This window comes from Amphiprion ocellaris, chromosome 20 (genome assembly GCF_022539595.1).
Source record: "Amphiprion ocellaris isolate individual 3 ecotype Okinawa chromosome 20, ASM2253959v1, whole genome shotgun sequence".
Lineage (NCBI taxonomy): Eukaryota > Metazoa > Chordata > Actinopteri > Pomacentridae > Amphiprion > Amphiprion ocellaris.
Genome location: NC_072785.1, coordinates 12,640,499 through 12,662,632, shown reverse-complemented (window position 1 = coordinate 12,662,632; position 22,134 = coordinate 12,640,499). Strand labels below are relative to the sequence as shown.

Here is a 22,134-nt window from a genome sequence, read left to right as displayed (position 1 = left end):
CAGAATAAAAGTCACGCTTCGATTTGGCCATCGATATCAGACAGTTATATTCGTAAAAGCTTTTATTTTGAAAACAACCTCTAGGAATAGAGGCGACGGTCCTTTTCTTCACACATGTAATATGGAATTAAATGTATTTATACTCAGTTAAACTAATAATACATTACGCTAAAAATATATACACACCTTTATCTATATTCTGTAAATTTAACAGTGGTCCCAAGGTCGCACTTCTGTGCCAGATAATATACCACGGAACTCATGAATTAGCTCGTTTGCCTGGGAAGAATTTGACCCAAACACCACATCAGACAGGCTGATGCAAGTTGAATGAGTGAGCTGTCAGCTGTGTGAAGAATATTGGACGGTATGCTGGCAAGGCACTATATTTGATCATAAATTTCTGAAGTTATTCTATTATCTAATGTAAACTGAGGTTTTGTACAGTTTATGAAATGCGGCAACGTTTATTTAAATCTAAATAGATGGTACTTTCAGCCGAGTAGCTAGCTCCACCAAGTTAGCTGTGCTATGTTCACATATGGGAATATTCTCACCTGCTGTGGAAGGAGTTTCTGTAATTCTGAAGCCGAATGTTCTGTTAAGATAGTACCTAATGCCTGTCAGAACGTGTAACCTTAATTTCTATAATGTGTATTTACATAGTCTTTAACCTCGTATTACTATTACTGGTCAGTGTGAAGAAGATGACAGACTGTCAAGCAGACGGGGAAGGAGCCAATAGTCCAATGGAGCTGTATGAGAAACTGAACGCACAAGGAGAAAAAGTCAGATCCTTGAAAACGGCTAAAGCAGAGAAAGTACGTGATTTGATTCTCCATGTTGATTTTTTGTCCGCTATCCCAATACATGTGGGGAAATTCACTTCAAGTACTCACAGTAAGGTTGAGCAATATGACAATACTGATCCACCATCAGATGATTTTCCATATTCTCCACACCTTGGTTGATATTCTATAAATATTCCTGCAATGTCAGGAAAATATGGAAATGGAACGTTTATAGTCAAACTAGATTTTTATCAGATTTTTAACAACTATTTTTATTATTGATTAATTGGGTTATATAATTTTTCTAAGAGATAAAAATCAAAATTCTCTGATTCCAACTTATTAAATTTGAATTATTCATGGTTTCTTTCCTCCTTGTCTTTGAGTTGTGGACAAAACAAGACATCTAAGGACATCATCATCATAGCTTTTGGTATATTGTTATAGGCACTTTCCACATTTTTCATATTTTCTAAACTACATAATTCATTAAAAAACTGTTCAACATTTTTCACATTTTTTGACATTTCTTAGAACAAGCAACTAATTGATTAATAGAGAACTAATCAACAATGAAAATAATTGTTAGTTGCAGCCCTAATGAGTTGCCATGCTGTCCAGATATTTTACCCAGTAACTTATTTCTAATCGAATTTTCAGTAAAATGTACTCCATCACAACATAAGTCAATAAGTAATTTAAAGTTACTTACACTGTAATGTCAATATTCTCCAAACCTTGATGGAATCCAGAATTTGTTTCTGGGAATACACATGGCATTTGAAATTATTATGTTTTATGTAATTGCTAATGTTGTCAGCAATTAAGTTTGCCTTAATTTCCATTCTATTGGGGAGAACAGAAATCTTACACAAAGATTTGTCAGCTATAACCAAACGCTTACATAGCTATATAATTTTGGTGAAGTGACTCTTTAAAATATATTGAGATTATTTCAATGCTGTATCAGTGTGTGTGGTCTTATAACGGTGTTTCACTTGTCCAGGCTGAAATTGATGCTGCTGTCCAGCTGCTGCTAAAGTTGAAAGTGGACTACAAACAGATGACAGGTAATGATTATAAAGCTGGATGTCCACCGTCAGAAAACGTGGTTATGTCAGACAACGGGCCGGCAGCAGATGGTGCTGATGACGAAGACACAGTTGACCCATGGAATGTTGCCACCTCTAATGCCAAAGGAGTAGATTACGACAAACTCATAGGTAAGAATCAAGTGAGTCTGAAATGTAGTCGCTTAAAGAGGTGATGGGTAGTTAAAGTTAAATAAACATTGAGATGTTTGTCTTTAGTGAGGTTTGGCAGCAGTAAAATTGACCAGGAGCTGGTGGACAGAATAGAAAAAGTTTCGGGACAGAGACCTCATCGCTTCCTACGAAGAGGAATCTTCTTTTCACACAGGTCAGTGTTTTAGGAAATTAAAAATATTCATTCGGTTTGATTTTTTTCATGTGTTTTGTTATGTAACTTATAGTAATAGGTGTTTCTCAACTGGTTGAGTGGCGAGATGTGCAAGTCTTACAAGCTCTGTGCCACCCAAGAAGCTTAGTAAAAGTTTAGCAACATGAATGACGCTGAGAAGATGAGAATTCATGGAGGAAGGACGAATCAGTAAACAATTTCCCCTTTTTTATTGTTTCTGCCAGAGATATGCACCAAGTACTGGATGCCTACGAGAAGAGCAAGTCCTTCTATCTTTATACTGGAAGAGGTCCATCCTCCGAGGCCATGCACGTTGGTCACCTCATTCCCTTTATCTTCACCAAGTGAGTTCTCCCTCTATAATCTATGGAAACCACCAAAATACTACAGAGCTATCACACTGTCAGAGCAGAAACATGATCAATCTGTGGAAACATTCAGTAAAAGTTCATCGTCATGTTTGCAAGCAGCAAACATAGGCCAACGAATAAATAAGTACATAAAAAAGTAAGTGTTCTCCAGCTGTTTGTTAAACTGTGACTGTACTCATGCATTCAGTCTGAAAGTCAGATCATCATCTGAACTGTCTTTCAGAATTTCAGTTTCACTTTCAGAGCACGCGACCGCAGGATTCAGCGCTTTGCAGGTTGCAGACAAACTCTGCAGCTGACTTTATTTTCAGTTTTTCTCTGCCTGAATGTTGGTGTTAGAGGTAGAAGAAGTTCTCAAACTGTTTTTATCACTAAACCATTTAAATCACACAGTAAAAATACTGTCAAAGTCCTGCATTAATGTTCCACTCAAAAGTGAGAAATTAAACAGGTTTTATCAGCACAATGGACTAACATTAACTTGTCTGTTCAAGGTGGAGCTTTGAATTCTGGACAGTTTATTGAACCCCATGGGACAATATTTTATTTTTTAGGAAAACCTTCGACATTGTCCTCAATGCTCTGATCATCCCATCAACACATTAGTGTCTATACCAATTGTAGTTCTTACACAGTAAATATGAGAAAATAAAGCAATCTTTTTTTCTGTTCTTAATTTTTTTAGTTTGTCTCTTAAAAACAAAACAGACAAAAACAATCTCAATCTCTTAATCTCAATCCTCCATTTGTACAGCTAACATTACATGCCCGAGACTATTTCTAATTTATATCTGAATATTACTTGCTTGTTCCAGATGGCTCCAGGATGTGTTTGACATCCCCTTGGTGATTCAGTTGACTGACGATGAGAAGTATCTGTGGAAAGATCTAACGCTAGAAGAATGCCGCCGCTTTGCTGTGGAAAACGCCAAGGACATCATCGCCTGTGGCTTTGATGTCAACAAGACCTTCATTTTCTCTGACCTCGACTACATGGGGTAAAATATGACAGGAAATTATTTTTATATTAATATTCAGTAGACCTTACTGCTGAGGTTTCCTAGGATGCATCAAAAGCAATGTCATATTTTCTCAAAAATCATCTCCAAGTATCTTTAAAGCTATAAAAAAAAAGAAAATGGTATGTTGGCTATGGTTTTTCCCAAAACTAATTACAATTACTAGGATGGAAATTTTACAAATGACACATAGCCCCTCCATTATTGAAAAATTCAGTCAAAAATTATCAGTATGCAATTTTTGTTTTTCAAGACTTGAACTATTGTGTACACTTTACATCTATGTCACTGCATGTGCAATTCAGGCTTCAGTTTGCGATATCACATTTCTGAAAGCTGTCTGTCTGACCAGGATTGGCACACATCCTGTTCCATCAGGATGTCACAAATCCTGAAATCCTGTTCGCACGCCTTAGACTCAGACCTTAGGTGAGCCTCAAGAGCTCTCCACTTCCAGCAGAAGAGCCATGTCATTCTGTGCTATGAAGGTCAAACATTTCGAGTGGAGGGTGACTTTAAGAAAAAAAATGCTTGTGATGAAATCCTTGTCAGAATACAGTCTCTTACCACAATCTGCTTTGTTTAGTTTTTTAATGTGTTCATTTGAATTTATTCTCTGCAGTGCATCCCCTGAATTCTACAGAAATGTGGTAAAGATCCAGAAGCATGTCACATTCAACCAGGTTAAAGGCATCTTTGGCTTTACAGACAGCGACTGCATTGGTAAGACATAGCAAAAGACCATCCAGTCCTTTGCACAATTATTTTCGAGTGCTGTTGTCTTTCTTTCCCCCTGTTCTTACTGCACAACACCCTGACTGTGACGTGTGCTTGTGAGAATAATCTCTTGGTACTTTACCGCGTTTGTTATTTTTTCATCCATCCAGGCAAGATCAGCTTCCCAGCCATCCAGGCAGCTCCGTCCTTCAGTAACTCCTTCCCACAGATCTTTGGAGGCAAAAAAGATATACAGTGTCTCATCCCCTGTGCCATAGACCAGGTCAGGACAGCATAACCATAACAAAAATACATAGAAGTGTTCATAGTTTCCAATATTTGTTCTTATCTGTCCTTTCACTCACCCAGGACCCTTACTTCAGGATGACCCGTGATGTTGCTCCAAGGATCGGCTATCCCAAACCTGCCCTGCTGCACTCCACCTTCTTCCCAGCCCTGCAAGGGGCGCAAACCAAGATGAGCGCCAGTGACGCCAACTCCTCCATCTTCCTCACTGACACACCCAAGCAGATCAAAAACAAGGTGCCGCCGCTACTTGTTACGACGAGTCAATAGATACTTCTTAAATTTATTTTGATCTGAAACTGATGTATCCTATAATCGTTCCTTGCAGGTTAACAAACATGCATTTTCGGGAGGAAAAGACACCGTGGAGGAGCACAGGAAGTACGGTGGTAACGCAGATGTAGACGTGTCCTTCATGTACTTGACCTTCTTCTTGGAGGATGATGAACAGCTGGAGAAGATCAAACAGGTCAGGGAGAAAAATAAAACAGAGAACAAATTGCAGAGATTTTGTTGTTTTTGCTAATGATGCTGCATTATTTCTATTCTGTTTCCCTGCTCTTTGGACATGCACTTTGCATCTATCTTTAAATTTTTATCTTGAGATGTTTGCCATTGCACTCTGCTCTGTCATCCTTCTCTTCATCTTCTTATCTGCATCCCACCATCCACTCTCACTCACTCAGTCTCCTCTCTCTGCAGGACTACACAAGTGGAGCTCTCTTAACAGGAGAGCTGAAGAAGATTTTGATTGAGACGCTGCAGCCGATGATTGCCCAGCATCAAGAGAGACGCAAACAAGTCACAGATGAGATGGTGCAGCAGTTCATGACACCCAGGCCTTTGAATTTTAACTTCTAGCTCGCTTGAGCATCGGAGCTCAAGCTTCGTCATGTGATTAATCTCAGTACATGAACAAAAAGGAATCCAGCTTATTTCATTTAAACTCTCTGTAATTTGTGATGGGAAGATGGACATTTTCTCTTAAAGTTTGCATCAGAACTGAGGAAAAATTTCAATGTAAATCAAATGTAAATGTAAGTCACTGGATCAGTGATATGCTTCTCTGTGTCAAATTAGGCATGACATTGTCTACACCTTCATGCTAATGGTCATGCTACTTGTTGGCTTCACACTGCACAAAATGTACACATTTGTCTTCATGAGGTGTTCATATTTGCAGCTCTCTCAGAAGTGGAAGACAATTAAAGCGGAGTACAGATATATATCCTTACAAAATCTGCCTCATGACCAACATCAAATACAGCTACATATTCTCCTTGCAAGTCTTATTTTACTCTGAAACAACAGCCTTCCTAACAAACAGTGTTACTGTGTGATTATCAAAAGCAGTATGGGGTGTCACAAATAGGCCTAGTGTGATAATACCAGGTATATTATGAGACAGAGTTTGTGTGTACACCAGGCTGTCAGTGTTTTGTTCAAAGGAACTAAAGCGGATGTATTGGTTAACAGCAAAACAGACAACTTTCTCTATACATAGTGTCATTAAAGAAAAAGTTTAATTCAACTTATTCAACTACAGGAACAACAGCATTTGAAAATAATCCCCACATTGTGATATATAGTACAGTAACCAAAGAAAGGATGGTTTGGTTTTAGTGGAATTAAAGAAATTTTTGTTTACTAATTAAGGTCTTACAAAATGCAGCTCAGTTTTTTTCTTCAATACACATCATCAAACATAACAGGATTGGCATGTAGTAATACTTTAAAATGACTGCACTAATTATTTCTTGCAACATACATTTAGCAATAGAAAAGGCAGTTGTGTAAATAAAATGAATTATGGCTTAATCCATTGTGCTGGTACTGTGCATGTTGACTCACTGTCTTTACTGGGACACATGAACGTCACGGTTAATGTTACTAGTACCACCAGTACTTTTCCTACCACAGTATGTAAGTCCAAGTGCCATAGAAATTATATGAGCACTGAACAACATGAGTTTAAACACTAAGGTTAATTTCCATTATATTGTGTTTCTTTAAAGGCAAAGTCTGAAAATGTTCTTTGAATGTGCCTGTAGTTTAAGATAAAAAACAATGTATGATGGGTCATGAAAGAATCCGAATGCACAGAATACAGTGTTAATGTTAAATACTGACGGGTATGATATGTTGCAAATAAAGCTAAAATGTAGCAAAGATAAATCTGATATTCAGAGACATAGGCCTCGAAAACAGAACAAAATTAAGAATATGATGTCTCTGAGTCCAGATAAATGTCTTAATATTCTGCCAGATTTCTGAAGACTGGAAGTATCACGTCAAAATCATCACAGTCACGACATACATTGCATTTAGCCTAGTTCTCTGCAAGAATACGTTAATGCTTTATACTGTATCAAACTGTCCTTAATGATTGAGACATGTTCTGCAAAACAAACAAAAATACAAACACAACAAAATATCTAAACTGTTCTTATCTGCTACTGGATTTAAGTCACTAGACATGTCATAGTATATACACAAAATTCAATGAACACACCTGTGCAACTCCTTCTGTCAGGCCTGAGAGGACAATGTCATGCTTGGCAGGCAGGTCATGACTAATCCCTACTACAGGCTATAGATTGACTGAAGGACATCCCTGTATGGCTCAGATGCCATGCAGAAACTGGCACTGCACATAGCCTGCATAGCCCGACTCCTCAGAGAAGACATGATAATACATAGCAGTGCCAGGAATATTCACTAGTTGCCTTTCAGTTCTGTGTTCATGCGTAACAACAAGCAAGGTATTCGTTTATTTCTAAAATTGATTTGGTGATTATCAAGCTCAACTTTAACTTGATCTGTCCATAACACTTGCTTCTCAAATGACTCTGACTTGTCCAAATGTTGCTTTGCAGGCTTCAAATGTTGACTCTTGTGATGAGGTTTCCATCTGATAACTCTTTTATGCAAACCCTGTTTGTGCATAACTATTATGCTATTCTATGTACTGTGCCTGCCAAACTTTCTTGCACCTCCTTTCCAGCCATACTGGGTTTTTGCTTTGCCTTTCTCCCTGGCAAAATGTCCTTGGTATTCTATGTCTGATCCACAAGTCCCCTTAACTGCCTCTTCATAATGACTTTCCAACGGTGGAAATTGCAAATTAGATTAGTATCAAACATAGACAGAATTTTCAGTGTTTAGGAAATCATTAATAAACTATTTAGTTAGTTCTTTGGACAGCTTTATAAATTTGCTATAAGTTTAGATATGAAGTTAAGAGATTAGTCTTCTCAAGGCACTTGACATAGTAAGGTGAAGACTGGTGACACTATGGCAACAGAAGAAAGAAAAACCTCCCTTTAAATAAAAGAGAAACCTCCTGCCCTCCCAGGTTCTGGGGACGGCAGACATCTGCCTCAAACAGTCAGGATGAAGGAGATAGAAATCAAAGCATAGGAGAACAATAATTACTGGAGAGGATGGTGAGGCCATGACTAGGTTACCTAATACTTATGTTCCTGATTATTACTCCACCAAGAAACGCGGCGGAGTTATGTGACGATCGGCGTACGTGAATCCTTCTGTCTGTGCACATTACTCAAAAACACAGTAATGGATTTGGATGAAATTTTCAGGGAAGGTCAGAAATGACACAAGGACCACCTCATTAGATTTTGGCAGCGATGCGGCTTATAGTCTGGATCCGTGAATTTGTTAAGGATTTTCCATGGCGAAATGGGAAATCCTTGACACAGTGTCACTGTAACTATGACAACAAGTGAACACTACATCATCTGCCTGCTGACGATCACATGATTGCGATCCTACTACAAATCCACCGGGACTTATCCATCAGAAATCATACAAGGAACAATTGATTAAATTGTGGGAGTGTTTTCGAGTCCCATCAATTCCCGCCACCCACTTTATATTTAGGTCAAGTGATTTGGTATCTGTACATGACATACACATGCATAACACACATCTGTGCTTGGCTGTAAGGTCATTTTTCATTAAGGATTTCATTCTGCGGAAATGATACAAAAACTGAGTAGTCTTGGCGAAGTACTGCGCTCTCTGAGTGCTTTTCTTGTTATGTCAAATATCAAAATACATTGCCTAGTTGCCCAGTGTATCCTGGCTGCAGAGGACCGCATTGATAACAGTGTTGATTTTAACCGTGGTTAGCAACAGTTTAAAAAAAAAAAAAAAAAAAAAAAAAAAGGTTTTAAGGTGCAGTTTCTTAAAATCAATTCAGTTTTGTTAGCATCATGCCAATTCACAACATTTGTCTTCTCCAGGCACTTAACATAGTAAGATAAAGACCCTGAACACTTTGGCAACAGTGGCAAGATATATAACATCCATTTAAGCACAAAAAAAAGAAACCTTCAGCAGAACCAAGTTCAGGGAGTGCAGACATCTGCCTCAACCAGTCAGGGTGAGGAGATAAAAATCAAAGCATGGGAGAGCAGTAGTTACTGCAGAGGATGGTGAGGCTATTACTTAATTAATATTATGTTACTGATAATAATGTGTGTCAATATCACAATACATTGCCCAGTCACTCAGTGTATCCTGGCTGCAGAGGACCACGTTGATAACAGTGTTGATTTTGACGATGGTAGCAACAGTTTCTGCGGCTGTAACCTGCGGCAGCCAATGGGCGTGAGGGGCGGACAGCACCCGCTAGGGGAGTTGTCTGCCTCCGAGGCATCCTATTGGGCTTCCTTAAAAAGGGCAAACACGCTTCTTCTTCTCCACTTTGAACCCCCGCCTCCTGGTACAGTACAGAAATAGAAAGGTTTGGCAGAAGGAACAGCTGTAGTAGTAGGAGTGAGCACGCAAAGAAAGTAAGTCTGGACCTCCGTGTGATTCTGGAAGATCATCGTCAGCATCAGCAACGCGAAGGAGAAAATTAAGCAGCTAACTAGCCTGGCTGAGCACCAAGCCGGGGGTGTAAATGCGCAAGTTTGCACGAAGTTTTTTATAACATTACGGTATCCAGAAGAAGTTTTTGCATTACATTCGTCAGCCATTAGGTTAGCTTGACATCTTCCTTGCCGTTTATTTTGTAAAGGGAATGGCATTGGACTTCGCTGCTGGATGTGTAGGAGGTAAGTAAAGTTAGCATTAGCTTTAGCCGCCGCTCTGTTTTTTTCCATCGTCGAGGGACGCGTGGACACCTCGAACTGTAATTACGCTGCCAAATTAGTGATTCTGTAATTTGTGCTTCACTGCAGTCAGTGGGAAACACTGCTAGACTGTCAGGCTAGAGGGTAAACATATGAATCGTAGCAGCTTTTTTCTTCTCCAAAAAAGTATGCGGAAATCCAGGATGCAACGTATGTGAGGTTACATTCCACACCTGTAGCTCACACACAGGGAGGGGTGATTATTAGCTCTGTACTGTCACTAATGCCTGACTTTTTTGTTTTTTAAAAAAATGTGAATCTAGCCCACAACTAACCTCAAAACGCAAAAAAGGCAACCTCAAAGATCACCATCTTTTTTTTTTTTTTTTTTTTTTTTAATTAATTTTCCTGATGATTATCTGACGGTCTCTCCCGTCCTTGCATTGTGAAATCCATTCCTCAGTAGGGAGCAGCCCTCTTGAGAAATGCTCCCACCAAATCAAAAAATGTGAACAGTCATCATAGCTTCTTGTCTGATTGGAGCTTGTAGGTGCCTCCAGTAAAGCCTCTCCACAAACCCCTGGGAAACTTGCCAGCTGTTTTGTTTTTATTCAAGGCCATAGCCTCCCACACTAGACAGACTTAAGAGCATATGCAATATGATAAAAGTTCATCCAGACAGCCGTAGCGTAAGAGTTTTGCTGTCATTACTGTAGATTATAGCTCAGATGTTAATAAATACGCCCATCCACTGATGTCTGGACCACAGTTTTGCAACATTTGGCTTATAATTGCAACCATTCATTACTATATAACAGTAATGAAGCCTGATAAATATCCTTAAAATGCTTTTTTCCCCCCATCAGCTGATGCACAAACACCTTTCCTAAGCAAGCTGGTTGCAGAATATATATACATAAAACACATTTTTTTCATCACATGTATTTAACATTATATCAGCAGTGACAGATTTCAGATTTGTTGGCATTTAAAGTGCCTGTCAGTATCCTTAATGCGTCCTTGTGCAAAATATTAACCAGCGGATTCTGACTATTTTGAAATGCTCACTTTCTTTGGTTAATCAGTGAAACCCAGCAGCCAGCAGTGTGCATAGGTTTTCAGGTCATGGGGAATTGCAGTTAATGACGTATGAGGGTGGTTGACATGACAGAACACAAAATTGACTTTTCCCACAAATATAGAAAGTGCAATGTCTATTAAAAAGACAATCAAATTATTTCTCAGATCCAAGTGTTTGGAAATAGAAATACAAACATCTGATGACCAATTGTCTTTTGGTGTGTAAGTCAGAAACTACCACTGGTTTTTGGATCATCAACATAAGTCAGGGCCGGGTCACTGTTGAGCTTTCGTCACTGGGTACAGTGCAGTGACCAGCTGATTACTTTGCCTGATCTCACGATGGGCGGCTTGTTTGCTCTCGCGAAGTGAGCCACTTGGTCATACGTCGTTTTCTTCCCCAAAATCAAACAGCATTCGCATTATGTCACTGTAACTGGTCGATAAATGAGTTGCATTGTATTTGTATCAAAGGGCTTTATGCAGTCAGGCAAAAAAAAGAAAGTCATTCATTGATCAGATTAAGATGAGGCATCTGGATGTATCCTGCTTGCGCTGGAATTTCCACATTATTCCTGTTCCAGTTCATCATTCTGTTGAATGAATGAGCTTACAGCTGTGCACAGATTGCCATTAGTTCTTAAGAAATCTTTAACATGATATAATTTCTCATTTCTATCTTTTTCAGGTGCTGCTGGTGTTTTGGTTGGACATCCCTTTGACACTGTGAAGGTGTGTGTGTGTGTGTTCCATCCTCTCTGCTCTTTACTCTTGTTAGGCAACGACATGATCCAATGCTTTGCTGTTAATATTTTGAAGGTCAGACCACTTTGTTAACCACCTGAATTTGAATCTGGTTATGGTGTACACTCAGTCTACGATAGCGAAGAGATAACTGAGGAAAAGGAACAGCTCATCTAAAAACAGTACAAAATGTATTAAGACAACGAGTTTCGACTGACTGTTAAAGAGATATAGTTTTCTTTTCATGATTTCATCATTTTAAAACAACACATTTATAAACGTGTGATCAAAATTAAGCTTTAAATAGTAGTATTTCTCAGCGAAGGAGTTCTATGTATATACAGTTAGAATAAAACTTCCAACAGATTGTTAAAAATAAAAGTCTTTAGCTTCTTTATATTGTTGTTCAGTGCCAAACAAGCTAACAGTGTTGTTCCACTTCATAGCTACTTGTATGTTTTAGCTTTTAGAACAAGCAACATTTGGTTTCCGATTTCACTGAAAGGGTCATTTATCATTGCTGATTGAGAAATATTGGCATCAGTTATTGACTTTACCGTCATTATTTGTATTTGCAGTGTTCCTCCTACTTGTTAAAGTCAGAGTTTGATGAAAGGTTTTCTTCACTACAATATGGTTTCAGCAATAAAGAATTTCTGTGACTGAACCTGAATATTCGAAATGTTCATTTAAGGCTGTTACCATAACACATTCACTAAATATTACATTCAGTTAACTGTTACAAATGATTCTCTTGATCAGTTTAAAAGTTGGCGAGGTGAGAGAGGAGGTTTAAAATTTAGCGTATGGTAATGGTTTTGGTTGTAGTTCTTTTACACCTTGCTTTCAATGTCATTTCTCCCTGAGCCGGTGTCTGCTTGGGGCTCGGGGAAGCTGTCTTTAACAGCAACAGTGTCACTGTGTTGTAGATGAGAGAGAGAAATAAACAACCTCTCCACGGAAATGTGACCTAGTAAGTATGGTCAAGGTCTTTCTTTCTGTCACCCAATGTCCTTGTCTTGAGATATAGAAATAAAAACACAGATGACATTTAATAGTTTTTTTTCTTTAAGTTCAACTTCATTCTGGGATAATGTGTTCTTTTTATTTTCTCCCACATCTTGCACCCTCTAAGTATCCATTTCTTTACCCTCAAAGAAACCATTTTACAAAACTCTTGCCTGCTTGTTTCCCTGTAAACCAGTATTGCAATACTTGGTTTGTAGTCACTGTGTTTGCCTTTGGCCTTGTTACTCTTTTATGTCACTCTAACATAAAGGCTGTCATCCACAGGTGCGGCTTCAGGTTCAAAATGTGGACAAACCTCTGTATCGCGGGACATACCACTGTTTCCAGTCAATCATACGGCAGGAATCTGTAAGCTTTTGAATTTTTGTTCATGTCATTTGTGCTTTAAACTGAATGGTTTACATGCAGTGTGTATAGCTTTCAGCTTGTGCACCATGTCAGCCTGACAGGCATGAGGCAGCATGTTCCTTACATGGGGTTTGAGGGTAACAGGGGAGGAGGTGTGTCTCTTAGCAGGGTCACTGAGGACCTTTTGCATGAGCTAAATAAAGCTTTGGACATTATGCTGCTTGAGCTAAGTGAAGTCTGCTTAGTCACGTGGCTGTTTCACATGCAGGAACCAGATTTTATTCCTCTCAAATAATAATAATAATAATACTGTCTGATTCATAACTTTTGCCATGTGGCTTTCCAAAGTGTTGCTCTTTAAAGTGCGACTGTAAGAATAAGCACACAGTTCCTGTTACATGGCTACAGTTCGTACACTACATAGATGTGTTGTACATCAAATGATGTGTTTATCATGGAAAAGCCACAGAACAATTTAAACTATGGTGTAATGACAGGTGGTTTCAGTCTGTTGGCCTAAAAGATCACACCGACTGTGATTCTCATCAACATGTTGACATCGTGGCCCATGATTGTCGAGTAGTCGTTAGTACATTATAGTTATGATCACATGAGTATTCAGTTCTAATGAGTCGGACTACACTCATCTTCACTTTGATCTCAGCTACACACCTGTAAAGTTTTGTGACTTGTCACTTGTGATTCTATCAGCCTATCAGACAGACAGATGCGTAAACACCGGCTGAAGTGCTTAAAACTTCCTTGTGGTAGTTCCTGCTTCAATTAGTGTTTCCATGACCACGTTTTGCCATGATGACACAGTGCACACAATACCAGCCACACTGGTAGACCAGTTAGATTGTCTATGACCTGACATGTTTTTTGCTTTTTATTTTACAGTGTTGCACAGCTACATGTAAAGCCTTAGCAGTAGATGCTGGCAACCAATAGTAAAAACAGGAGTGCTGAAACATTCGTGCACTTATCGACTTTCAGGAAGGAAATTCCACTTTGTAATTGAGATCCAGAACTTTATCTTTCCCATGTCCTACTATGCACTGTTGAGCAGACTCAGTGATGCCCCTCAATGATCTCACTAATATCTCTTTGTGTCTGTAGATGCTCGGTCTGTACAAAGGAATCGGCTCTCCAATGATGGGGCTTACATTCATCAATGCCATAGTTTTTGGTGTTCAGGGAAATGCCATGCGCAAACTTGGCAGGGACACACCTCTCAACCAGTTCCTGGCTGGAGCCTCTGCTGGAGCCATCCAGTGTGTGATTTGCTGCCCAATGGAGCTGGCCAAGACACGCATGCAGATGCAAGGGACTGGAGAGAAGAAGTCTAAGAGGAAGATGTACAAGAACTCCCTGGACTGTCTGGTGAGAATCTACAAGAGGGAGGGAATCCGAGGGATCAATCGTGGCATGGTGACCACTCTGATACGTGAGACACCTGGTTTTGGTGTGTACTTCCTCACATATGACGTTTTGACGCGTTCGCTGGGCTGCGAGCCAGAAGACCCGTACATGATCCCCAAGCTGCTGTTTGCTGGTGGAATGTCGGGCATCGCTTCCTGGCTCTCCACCTATCCAGTGGATGTGATCAAGTCACGTTTGCAGGCAGATGGAGTCGGCGGTGTCAACCAGTATAACGGCATTATGGACTGCATTAGACAAAGTTTAAAGAAGGAGGGGTGGAGAGTGTTCACACGTGGACTCACGTCCACTTTGCTCCGTGCATTTCCAGTCAATGCTACTACATTTGCCACTGTGACTCTATTTTTAATGTACATGCGTGAGGGAGAAGAGTGTAGCATTCAGGACTCGGAGCCGCAGTCTGTCCAGCTGCAGCCTCTGCAGCAACAGACTCAGCCAACCAGCATGTAGGCCGCTGTCCAGCAGTCAGCATCGCTACAATCCGCAGCAATTCTCTGTAGCATAGACAAGTTTCATGCAGGTCTATGATCCGTTAGCTGATGCCCGTAATGACGAAAGTGAACTGATTCTCAATAAGCATTGGTCCACGGAGCTTCAGCCAAATGGCCACATGTAGTATTTAAATAAAAAATATATATGTGTATATATATATATATATATATATATATATATATATATATATATATATATATATATATTTTAAGATAAAGGCTGCACTTGTAAATATGGTCTCTTTTTAAACACCCTTGAGTTTGTACATATTTTGTTGAGTTTAAAGTAAATGAGGAAACTTAACAGCTACAAGAGTTACTGTAACATACCGTGACGGCTACAGATGTCCCTAAAATGTACAGTTAAAGAAAGACTGTCTTCGCTGCTGTGTTCAGGTCATAATAGAGTATGCCTGGAATTCATGTTACAAACTAGTCTACAATATTAGATATGCCAAAACTTGCTATTCCTCCTGGCTTTTGATTACGAAAAAAAGTGCAAAGAAGGACATGCTTTTAATTATGTAATAATGTATTTGTATTGTTTGCCTTCTGCAGTCAGTAAAATGAAAAGATTTTTAATGTAATTTGTTAATTTTTAGTGGTCAGCCAATGCTATTTACTTCCATGTGAACACAGCATCTTAAAATAATGGTTATAAATACAAATAAAGCCTCATACTTGTATGTCAAGTTTTAAAGTTTAACAGTGTATATACTGTAGTTTCCCCTTCCTATGACTAGTCATAGGAATTTGATCTAAAATGTGGCTGCTGTCTAAAGTTTTATTCACGTGTGCAAGCTGCCTTTTTCAAATTCAATTCTTTGTCTGCTGTAATAATCTGCCTTGGATATGAAATTTTGAAAATGTTACAGGCTCATTGCAGTTTGACATAAATATTATTTGGATGCAGGCAGATGCAAAATAATCATGTTTAATGATTTCCTTAAAATGTGTTATTTGACACAGTGAGTCAAAAACCAAATGTGATGCAATGTAATCAAGTTTTTCTGGACATCGTACAGTGTCCAAAGAAAGCACCTTATGGTATGATGTTAAACGCGTGGTTGGAAACACATTTTGGCAATTGTGATTTTCGCTTTACACTCAATAGACATTATATTTTGTATTTTCTGCTGATTCAAGATTCTGATAGTGTTGCGCAAAATATATACCTTGTTAGAAGTGGGATTTTTAAAATCCAAAATGTATTTAAACCTCCTACTCCGTCATTCGATGTGAAGCGCGATGTTTAACAGGCTCCACATTCTCCACTAGGGGGTACTGTCAGACCAGTCTTGTACACTAATTTGTGCCACTAAGAGCAGTGGTTGCTTTGCAGCTAGAAGATCCCAGGTTGGTGTCCCAGCCTGGGCCCGGGATCTTTCTGCATGGAGTTTGCATGTTCTCCCTGTGCACGCGTGCACAGTCCAAAAACAAACTGAGGTTAATTGGTGTTTCTAAATTGTCCGTAGGAGTGAATGTGAGCGTGCTTGTTTGGATGGAAAGACCAAGAAGACATAGTAGCTTTTGTAGTTTTCACAGATTTTACCACTTTTTGCAGTTTTGTGTTTGTGTAGGTGTAAGAAATCATTTGTGGCAACTGTTAGTGAAATGACATTCTCATTTGGGCAAAGGAAATCCTGTTACCAATCCTCCACCCCCCTCCCAGTGTCTGCAAGTAAAGTGACCTCTGTACTCTTCCTAGTAAAAGTGTCACAAGTTAAGCATGTTTTTTTAGGTCTAAAAAGTAAACTGCACCACATGAAAAGTTGAAATTGCTAAGAAATGCAAGCACAAAAAGAGCATTTGTTGCACCTACACACCTTTGTATTACACAATTGTCATAAAGTATCACAAATGCAGAAGCTACAACTTTCCCTGCATGTAGACGGTGCACTTCTTCATGGCTACACCTGTAGGTGCAGGTGAGCCTGGGACTGCAAGATCAGAAGTGCAGTTCTGAAACCACTTTGGGATTGTCCAAAGATAGAATTATGTACATACTGTGAATTTAGCAGTTTTGGTTTTACTGTTGTTATTCATAGTTATGAGGATGTGAGATCTTACTATGCTTTAGATTTGCCTTAATTGCAACCTTGTATTGTTCTTTTTTTTCTCCATGTTTCTAAAGTCTGTTTGAGTTTTCCTTTAGTGGTTAATGAAACATGATTCCTGATATCTTTGTAAAAGGTCTGCTTTAAATGTTGCTTTTGTGTTCTGTACTTGTTTATGTACAATGCCTTGCACCAAAGTAGCATGTCCTAATGTAGTTCTTTAAGAGAATGGTGAAATAAAAGACTTTTACAGGTACTATTAGCACGATATGCTGGACATTTATGTGTTTTAAAAATTAAGGAGTTTCTTAAATGAGTCAAAAAAGTGAGCCTAAAGAAATCCACGCATATGCTCTGATCCATATGTTCTGCTAAAGAGACCAAAGGCTGCCCTGTAGTGGTTATTGACGGATATTATAGGATTTAATTACGCTTTGGGTTTAGAATAGATTTCTATTTGTAAACATTATGCAAGAAAATACTTTCATGTAAAAAAAAATTTTTTTATTAAACAATTTTGACATATATTCAGGCTACAGTTGAAAACTAAAGAATCCATTATTTTTTACAATAAGTTATTAAAGTGAATTAAATATGATTGAGTCCTTATTATCTTTGGTCTGACTGGATCACTGTCAGTCTTAAAGGAAAGTCACCCAAATGACTTCAAAAAAATCTGCATAAGCCAAATAATATGCTTTATATTTCTATCAAGAAACCCCTGTTATTATTTCAAGTCAAAGTGGTGTGCAATGTCAGTTTCTTGTGCAAAAAATGATGAGGCTCTTCAGCAGCAATATTAGACCGCAGGCACTCTGATGCAGCATAATGACTGGTGTCCTCTGCTTCCTGGTAAACAAAGAAAACAAGAAAGGCAGAGAGAGAGGTAAAGATGCACTGAAAGGAAAGATCACAAGGGCTGAATGATAGAGATGTATTTGGGAATTCCTATAGCGTTTCTCCATCTGTCTGCTAGCTGTTTTTTCCTGTGTTTGATGCGAGGAATATGTCACAGGAGTAGCGCAGGAAGCGATACACCTCCTCGGCTCTGGATCGACTCATACAGCCTCCTTTCTGTATGGCTTCAATCGGGCTGCAGGAGGAACACAAGAAGAGACGTTATACTAAAGAGAAGGAAAGTATTCTTGTTGCTACATTATACTGTAATACTTTACCTGTGTACTAGTTCGGCGACTGACCCGAAGTTATTAGTCATGTTGAGGGCGTGGACGTAGCTGACTGAAGGCATGCTCAGATACACCTGCAGGGTCTCCTCTCTGTGCTGCCCTTTGACTTCCAGTGGTACAGCGATGCCCTGACCCTTCCGTTGCTCCAGTCGTGCCAGGTCGGCCAGCAGGCCTGCGCTCTCCTCAGCACCGTCGCTCCACAGCAGGCGAACCCCCGCACGCACCAGTGCTGCCAAAGTGGCGTCGTACAAACGTGTTTGCTGAAATGGACGCGCCGCCTCACCTGGAAGTTAACACAGTCAATCAAACCGTCGTCATTTCTAAATTATCATTTATTTTTACGGTATTTCTGCATGGATTTGCGGAATTAGCTACTGAACGGTCATAAAGAACAATCTGACATTTTGAGAAACATTTTTAAGTATTTCACAGTGATTTTGTGATCCAGATTAACATTTTTACATCTTACCTTTCTTGGTTCGGTCCTTCTCCACTATCAGGCACACACGTTCAAACAGCCCCTGCAATCTGTTCACTCTCTTGGCCAGTTCCTTCCGGTTCTGCATGGCGGCCAAATCTGATTGGCTGTGCCTCTCCACAGCCATGCGGTTGCTGACAATGAAATAGCTGCCGTCCAGCGAGCAGACGTGGACGGTGGCTGCATGTCGCTGACGCAGGCTGGTTATCAGGTCCACCCCACTGCTGATGCAGGTGCTGTCCACCAGAATGCTAACAGACCCGGAAGAAGCAGGGGGCTCGGTGACTGACAAATCCTGCACAGTGGAGTTTTGAGGTGGTGAAGAAGCAGCAGGGACTGTCTGAAAAACAAAGCCTCAATGTAGTTATTTTAAATTTGCTGGCCAGGTTTAATAACACTCTACGTACTATGTGTTGCATTGAGTGACATGTATGTTTATGTGTCTGTGTGTTTGCTTGTACCTGGGGTTGTTTCTTTGACTGTGGCTCCATAAAGTCCAGCTCATCAGAGAGGAGATGTTGATTTTCTAACCTCTGGCGACACCTGCAGGAGAAAGAAAACAATGCTGAAGTGGTTGCTAAGCATTTGTACATGTGTGCAACCTTCTAAAGATGTCTTCACCTTTCATTTTTCTGTTCTTCGCTAACTGAGCTCCTCTGTGCTTTGCTCAACAATGAGACCTTGGATGCAATAGTTGCAGAGGCAGAGGAACTGGGAGCAACACCTCCTCCTGTTGGGAGACTCTTCTTCTCTCTACCAACTTCTTCTGTTTCATCCTCACTAGAATCGTTAATGCGTAAGATCCGGGTGCGTTTGGTTTTCGTTCCACCTTTCTTCTCGGGTGGAGAGTCTGCTCCGGTTCTTGCTCTGGCTTTGTGTAGGAAAACACGGCGTCTGGTGGCGTACTGCCTTCTCCCGTCCACGTACGAGGCCTCGGGCATCAGTTCAACGTCTTCGGCCTCCTCCTCGCTGTTGTCCAGCTCCTCCACATCGCTGCCCACCACAAAGCTGTCCTCTGCATATGTCTCATCCATCTCAGGCACCTGATTCAAAAAGTTAAGAACATGGAATTGAGTCAAAGTTGACTTGGTATTTTGTTGCTTTGTAACTCGAGTTTTATTTATATAGAGGAGAAAATATAAAGTGTACTTGGGAAAAGATATCCATGTTGTGACGGTTTCTGTAGGACATTTTGAATTTGCCTTGGATTGCAGGGCTTCTCACTGACTTCAGGTAATGCGCCTGCATCTCCGAGTCTGATGCAGAGGAGACCAGACAGGAAGACAGAGTGTAAATGTCACAGCACATCTCAGTCAACCTCCTGCAACGCTGAAAAACTCAGAAGAAACAGAGTAAAACCACATTTCTCTGAAAAGCAACTGCGCATTACCATTAAGTCCCTGCGAGGCGTGTGTGTTGTCGACCACGAAGCCGTCCAGAGACTCATTCTGTTCCTCGCCGTCTTCTTCATCTGATGAAACGTCTGCCCCCTCCTCATCCTCCGACAGCTGCGCTTCCTCATCCAGGAACTGACGCCCTTTTCGGTATATGGTGTGCTGACAAAGGAACGGTGGAAAATGTCAGGCTTGATGAATGCCGAAGATGCTTGCGCGACTGACAGATATTTAATGAACTGACATTTTTATAAAAGAAAAAAAGAGTAAGGGGTATTTGGAAAAAAGTTTCACTAGTCTAAAAACATGTGGGTCTATTTTAAAAGAGAAAAACAGCAGTTGCTACTTTTCGCAGCAAAAACTGACATTTTTGATAAAAACTATTAAGTGACAATGTGAAAACAATGGGACCGTCTGAAAAGCTACAGTTACCACCTGCAGTTGTTGCTTTACGGAGCTTTATTGTCAGTTTCAGCTCCTAACAAAGCTCTTATTACTTTTACTAATCTCACATTATCAGTTTTGGCCACAGCAGGCAGCTGTTTTCATGTATGAGGTCAAAAATCCATCATTTTGTATCTGCAAACTGTTAAGAACAGTAGAGCTTTTAGCATTCAACAACCCAGATATTTGCCTTAGGAATTGGTAGAGATGAGAAACTAAGACAGAAGAGAGTAAATACAGTGAGAGTGACACATTAGCATAGTTTTTACCCAAAATTGCCCCCCCCAAATCATTTATTGCAGGTTTAAAGCTCAAATGTATATCAAGCTTCTGCATGTACAACTCTCAAACATTAGAAAGAACCATGTTTTACCTGCATATGTGCTATTATGTGTAGTGACATGGGAATATGGAAATAAATGACATAAATGAGATTCAGATCACAGCACCCTGCATAACCATCTGCTGCCGTACAGACCTTAGCTTTGGTCTGTTTGACTGGTTGCCTCTGAGCTCCTTTTGGCGTGGTTCTGCGCGTGAATACGGACTGATTCTGGAAGTCGTCATCGGAAACAGCTTCATGCTCTGTCTCATCAGACTGGAACGGAGAGAACAACGCTGCTGCATATTATTGGATAATGAGCAGTTGTAGAAACTATTAGAAGTAATGCAGGGACTGTAGGTATTTAAATCATATCAGCTGTGTTATTTAGATTGAGACATGTTGTTAGTATTACTGTTCATGAGGGAAATCTTACAGTGTTGAGTGCAGCAGCAGCTTTTCTTTTCACCACCACCGGGGAATCCACATCACTGGTGATTTTGGACTAGCGGAGACAAAGGATTAGAATGTCAGCGTGTACAGCATCTCTACACAACACCTGTAAACAATGCTAAGTTTGTCATTGTGTGCTATTCGACTTTTTTGTAAACCAAGGTGTATTTTGCTACGACATCTGAGGACCTACAAATTTATCTTCACTGCTTACAAGCTGGTTGTCATGACAACTACAGGCACCTTGAAAAAGATGGACAGAGGCAGACCGGTCTGTCTGAATCAGATAGCTCCAGTCTTGTCTGTTTATTTTGTTTGTTTTCCTTTTAAAAAATAATATACACATTTATTTAGTGTTTGTAATGTATATACAACATATTATTCATAAAAGGTGGCATATGTGAATTTAATCCAGCATACAATTCAGTGAATATCACTTCACCATCTGCTTGCTGTTGTCCATTCTGTTTGGGAATGCTTACAGAAAATGTTTGATGAAAAAATGGTGAAAAAATATCAGTTTCCAGTTTCTTAAATTAAACAAATTGAACATGTTAATGTTTTGGACTATTTTAGACATTTTAGACCTATGAAAAGTGCATTTCTGTAAAAAAAAAAACAGTGCCATTTTAAAGATGAACTAATTAGCAGCTTCATGAAATAAAATCAAAAATAATCATCACTTGCAGCTCCAATATGTACAAGCCTTACTCACCACTTCTGGGGACGACAGGGGGTTGACCTTGTTCAGATGTCTTCTTTTATGAAGCACAACCTCATCTTCACTGTCACTGTTGTGATCTACGGAGGCAGAAGATGAGACAAACATGCATGTATTTTGACAGCAGACTGGGGAAAAACAAAGCGAGGCAATCTTGAGAAATTTCAAGTTTTGAAATCATATTTTTTTGGAGATTATACAAA

At 39.7% G+C, this 22,134-nt stretch overlaps 3 protein-coding genes across 4 annotated transcripts in view; 2 read left to right on the top strand and 1 right to left on the bottom strand.

The window, feature by feature from the left end:
- The first annotated feature begins 225 nt into the window (after positions 1 to 225).
- wars1 (tryptophanyl-tRNA synthetase 1) lies at positions 226 to 6,462 on the top strand. The gene is made up of 11 exons (XM_023295739.3): positions 226 to 367; positions 698 to 821; positions 1,798 to 2,014; positions 2,102 to 2,210; positions 2,456 to 2,575; positions 3,418 to 3,600; positions 4,244 to 4,344; positions 4,509 to 4,621; positions 4,708 to 4,881; positions 4,973 to 5,113; positions 5,347 to 6,462. The coding sequence occupies exons 2-11, from the start codon at positions 708 to 710 to the stop codon at positions 5,503 to 5,505; spliced, it is 1,431 nt and encodes a 476-aa protein (XP_023151507.1). The 5' UTR covers positions 226 to 367; positions 698 to 707; the 3' UTR covers positions 5,506 to 6,462.
- Positions 6,463 to 9,362: 2,900 nt separating this feature from the next.
- LOC111586141 (mitochondrial basic amino acids transporter) lies at positions 9,363 to 15,021 on the top strand. 2 transcript variants are annotated; one of them, XM_023295823.3, is made up of 4 exons: positions 9,363 to 9,725; positions 11,512 to 11,555; positions 12,861 to 12,944; positions 14,064 to 15,021. In XM_023295823.3, exons 1-4 carry the CDS (start codon positions 9,692 to 9,694, stop codon positions 14,832 to 14,834), a joined length of 933 nt encoding a protein of 310 aa, XP_023151591.1. In that variant the 5' UTR covers positions 9,363 to 9,691; the 3' UTR covers positions 14,835 to 15,021. The 2 variants fall into 2 exon arrangements, with proteins under 2 accessions (XP_023151591.1, XP_023151599.1); XM_023295831.3 differs by lacking the exons at positions 9,363 to 9,725; positions 11,512 to 11,555 and adding an exon at positions 11,664 to 12,540 and having other exon boundaries at positions 14,064 to 15,020.
- Positions 15,022 to 17,421: 2,400 nt separating this feature from the next.
- Positions 17,422 to 22,134, bottom strand: part of fancm (FA complementation group M) — a 46,043-nt gene continuing 41,330 nt past the window's right edge. Inside the window, exons 15-24 of the mRNA XM_023295672.3 lie at positions 21,926 to 22,011; positions 21,194 to 21,262; positions 20,914 to 21,033; positions 19,988 to 20,153; positions 19,747 to 19,853; positions 19,219 to 19,640; positions 19,059 to 19,140; positions 18,589 to 18,937; positions 18,108 to 18,402; positions 17,422 to 18,025 (exon numbers count right to left, since the gene is read on the bottom strand). Of these exons, the coding sequence (XP_023151440.2) occupies positions 17,905 to 18,025; positions 18,108 to 18,402; positions 18,589 to 18,937; positions 19,059 to 19,140; positions 19,219 to 19,640; positions 19,747 to 19,853; positions 19,988 to 20,153; positions 20,914 to 21,033; positions 21,194 to 21,262; positions 21,926 to 22,011 (1,817 nt within the window). The 3' untranslated portion in view covers positions 17,422 to 17,904. The remainder of the gene's footprint in view (positions 18,026 to 18,107; positions 18,403 to 18,588; positions 18,938 to 19,058; positions 19,141 to 19,218; positions 19,641 to 19,746; positions 19,854 to 19,987; positions 20,154 to 20,913; positions 21,034 to 21,193; positions 21,263 to 21,925; positions 22,012 to 22,134) is intronic.

Excerpts from the sequence above, each read along its gene's own strand:
- wars1 (XM_023295739.3), top strand. The coding sequence starts at position 708 with ATGACAGACTGTCAAGCAGACGGGGAAGGAGCCAATAGTCCAATGGAG. Across the intron at positions 3,601-4,243 it reads TCTGACCTCGACTACATGGG|TGCATCCCCTGAATTCTACA; the intron begins GTAAAATATGAC and ends TATTCTCTGCAG. Across the intron at positions 5,114-5,346 it reads AGCTGGAGAAGATCAAACAG|GACTACACAAGTGGAGCTCT; the intron begins GTCAGGGAGAAA and ends CTCTCTCTGCAG.
- LOC111586141 (XM_023295823.3), top strand. The coding sequence starts at position 9,692 with ATGGCATTGGACTTCGCTGCTGGATGTGTAGGAG. Across the intron at positions 9,726-11,511 it reads CGCTGCTGGATGTGTAGGAG|GTGCTGCTGGTGTTTTGGTT; the intron begins GTAAGTAAAGTT and ends TATCTTTTTCAG. Across the intron at positions 12,945-14,063 it reads CAATCATACGGCAGGAATCT|ATGCTCGGTCTGTACAAAGG; the intron begins GTAAGCTTTTGA and ends TTGTGTCTGTAG.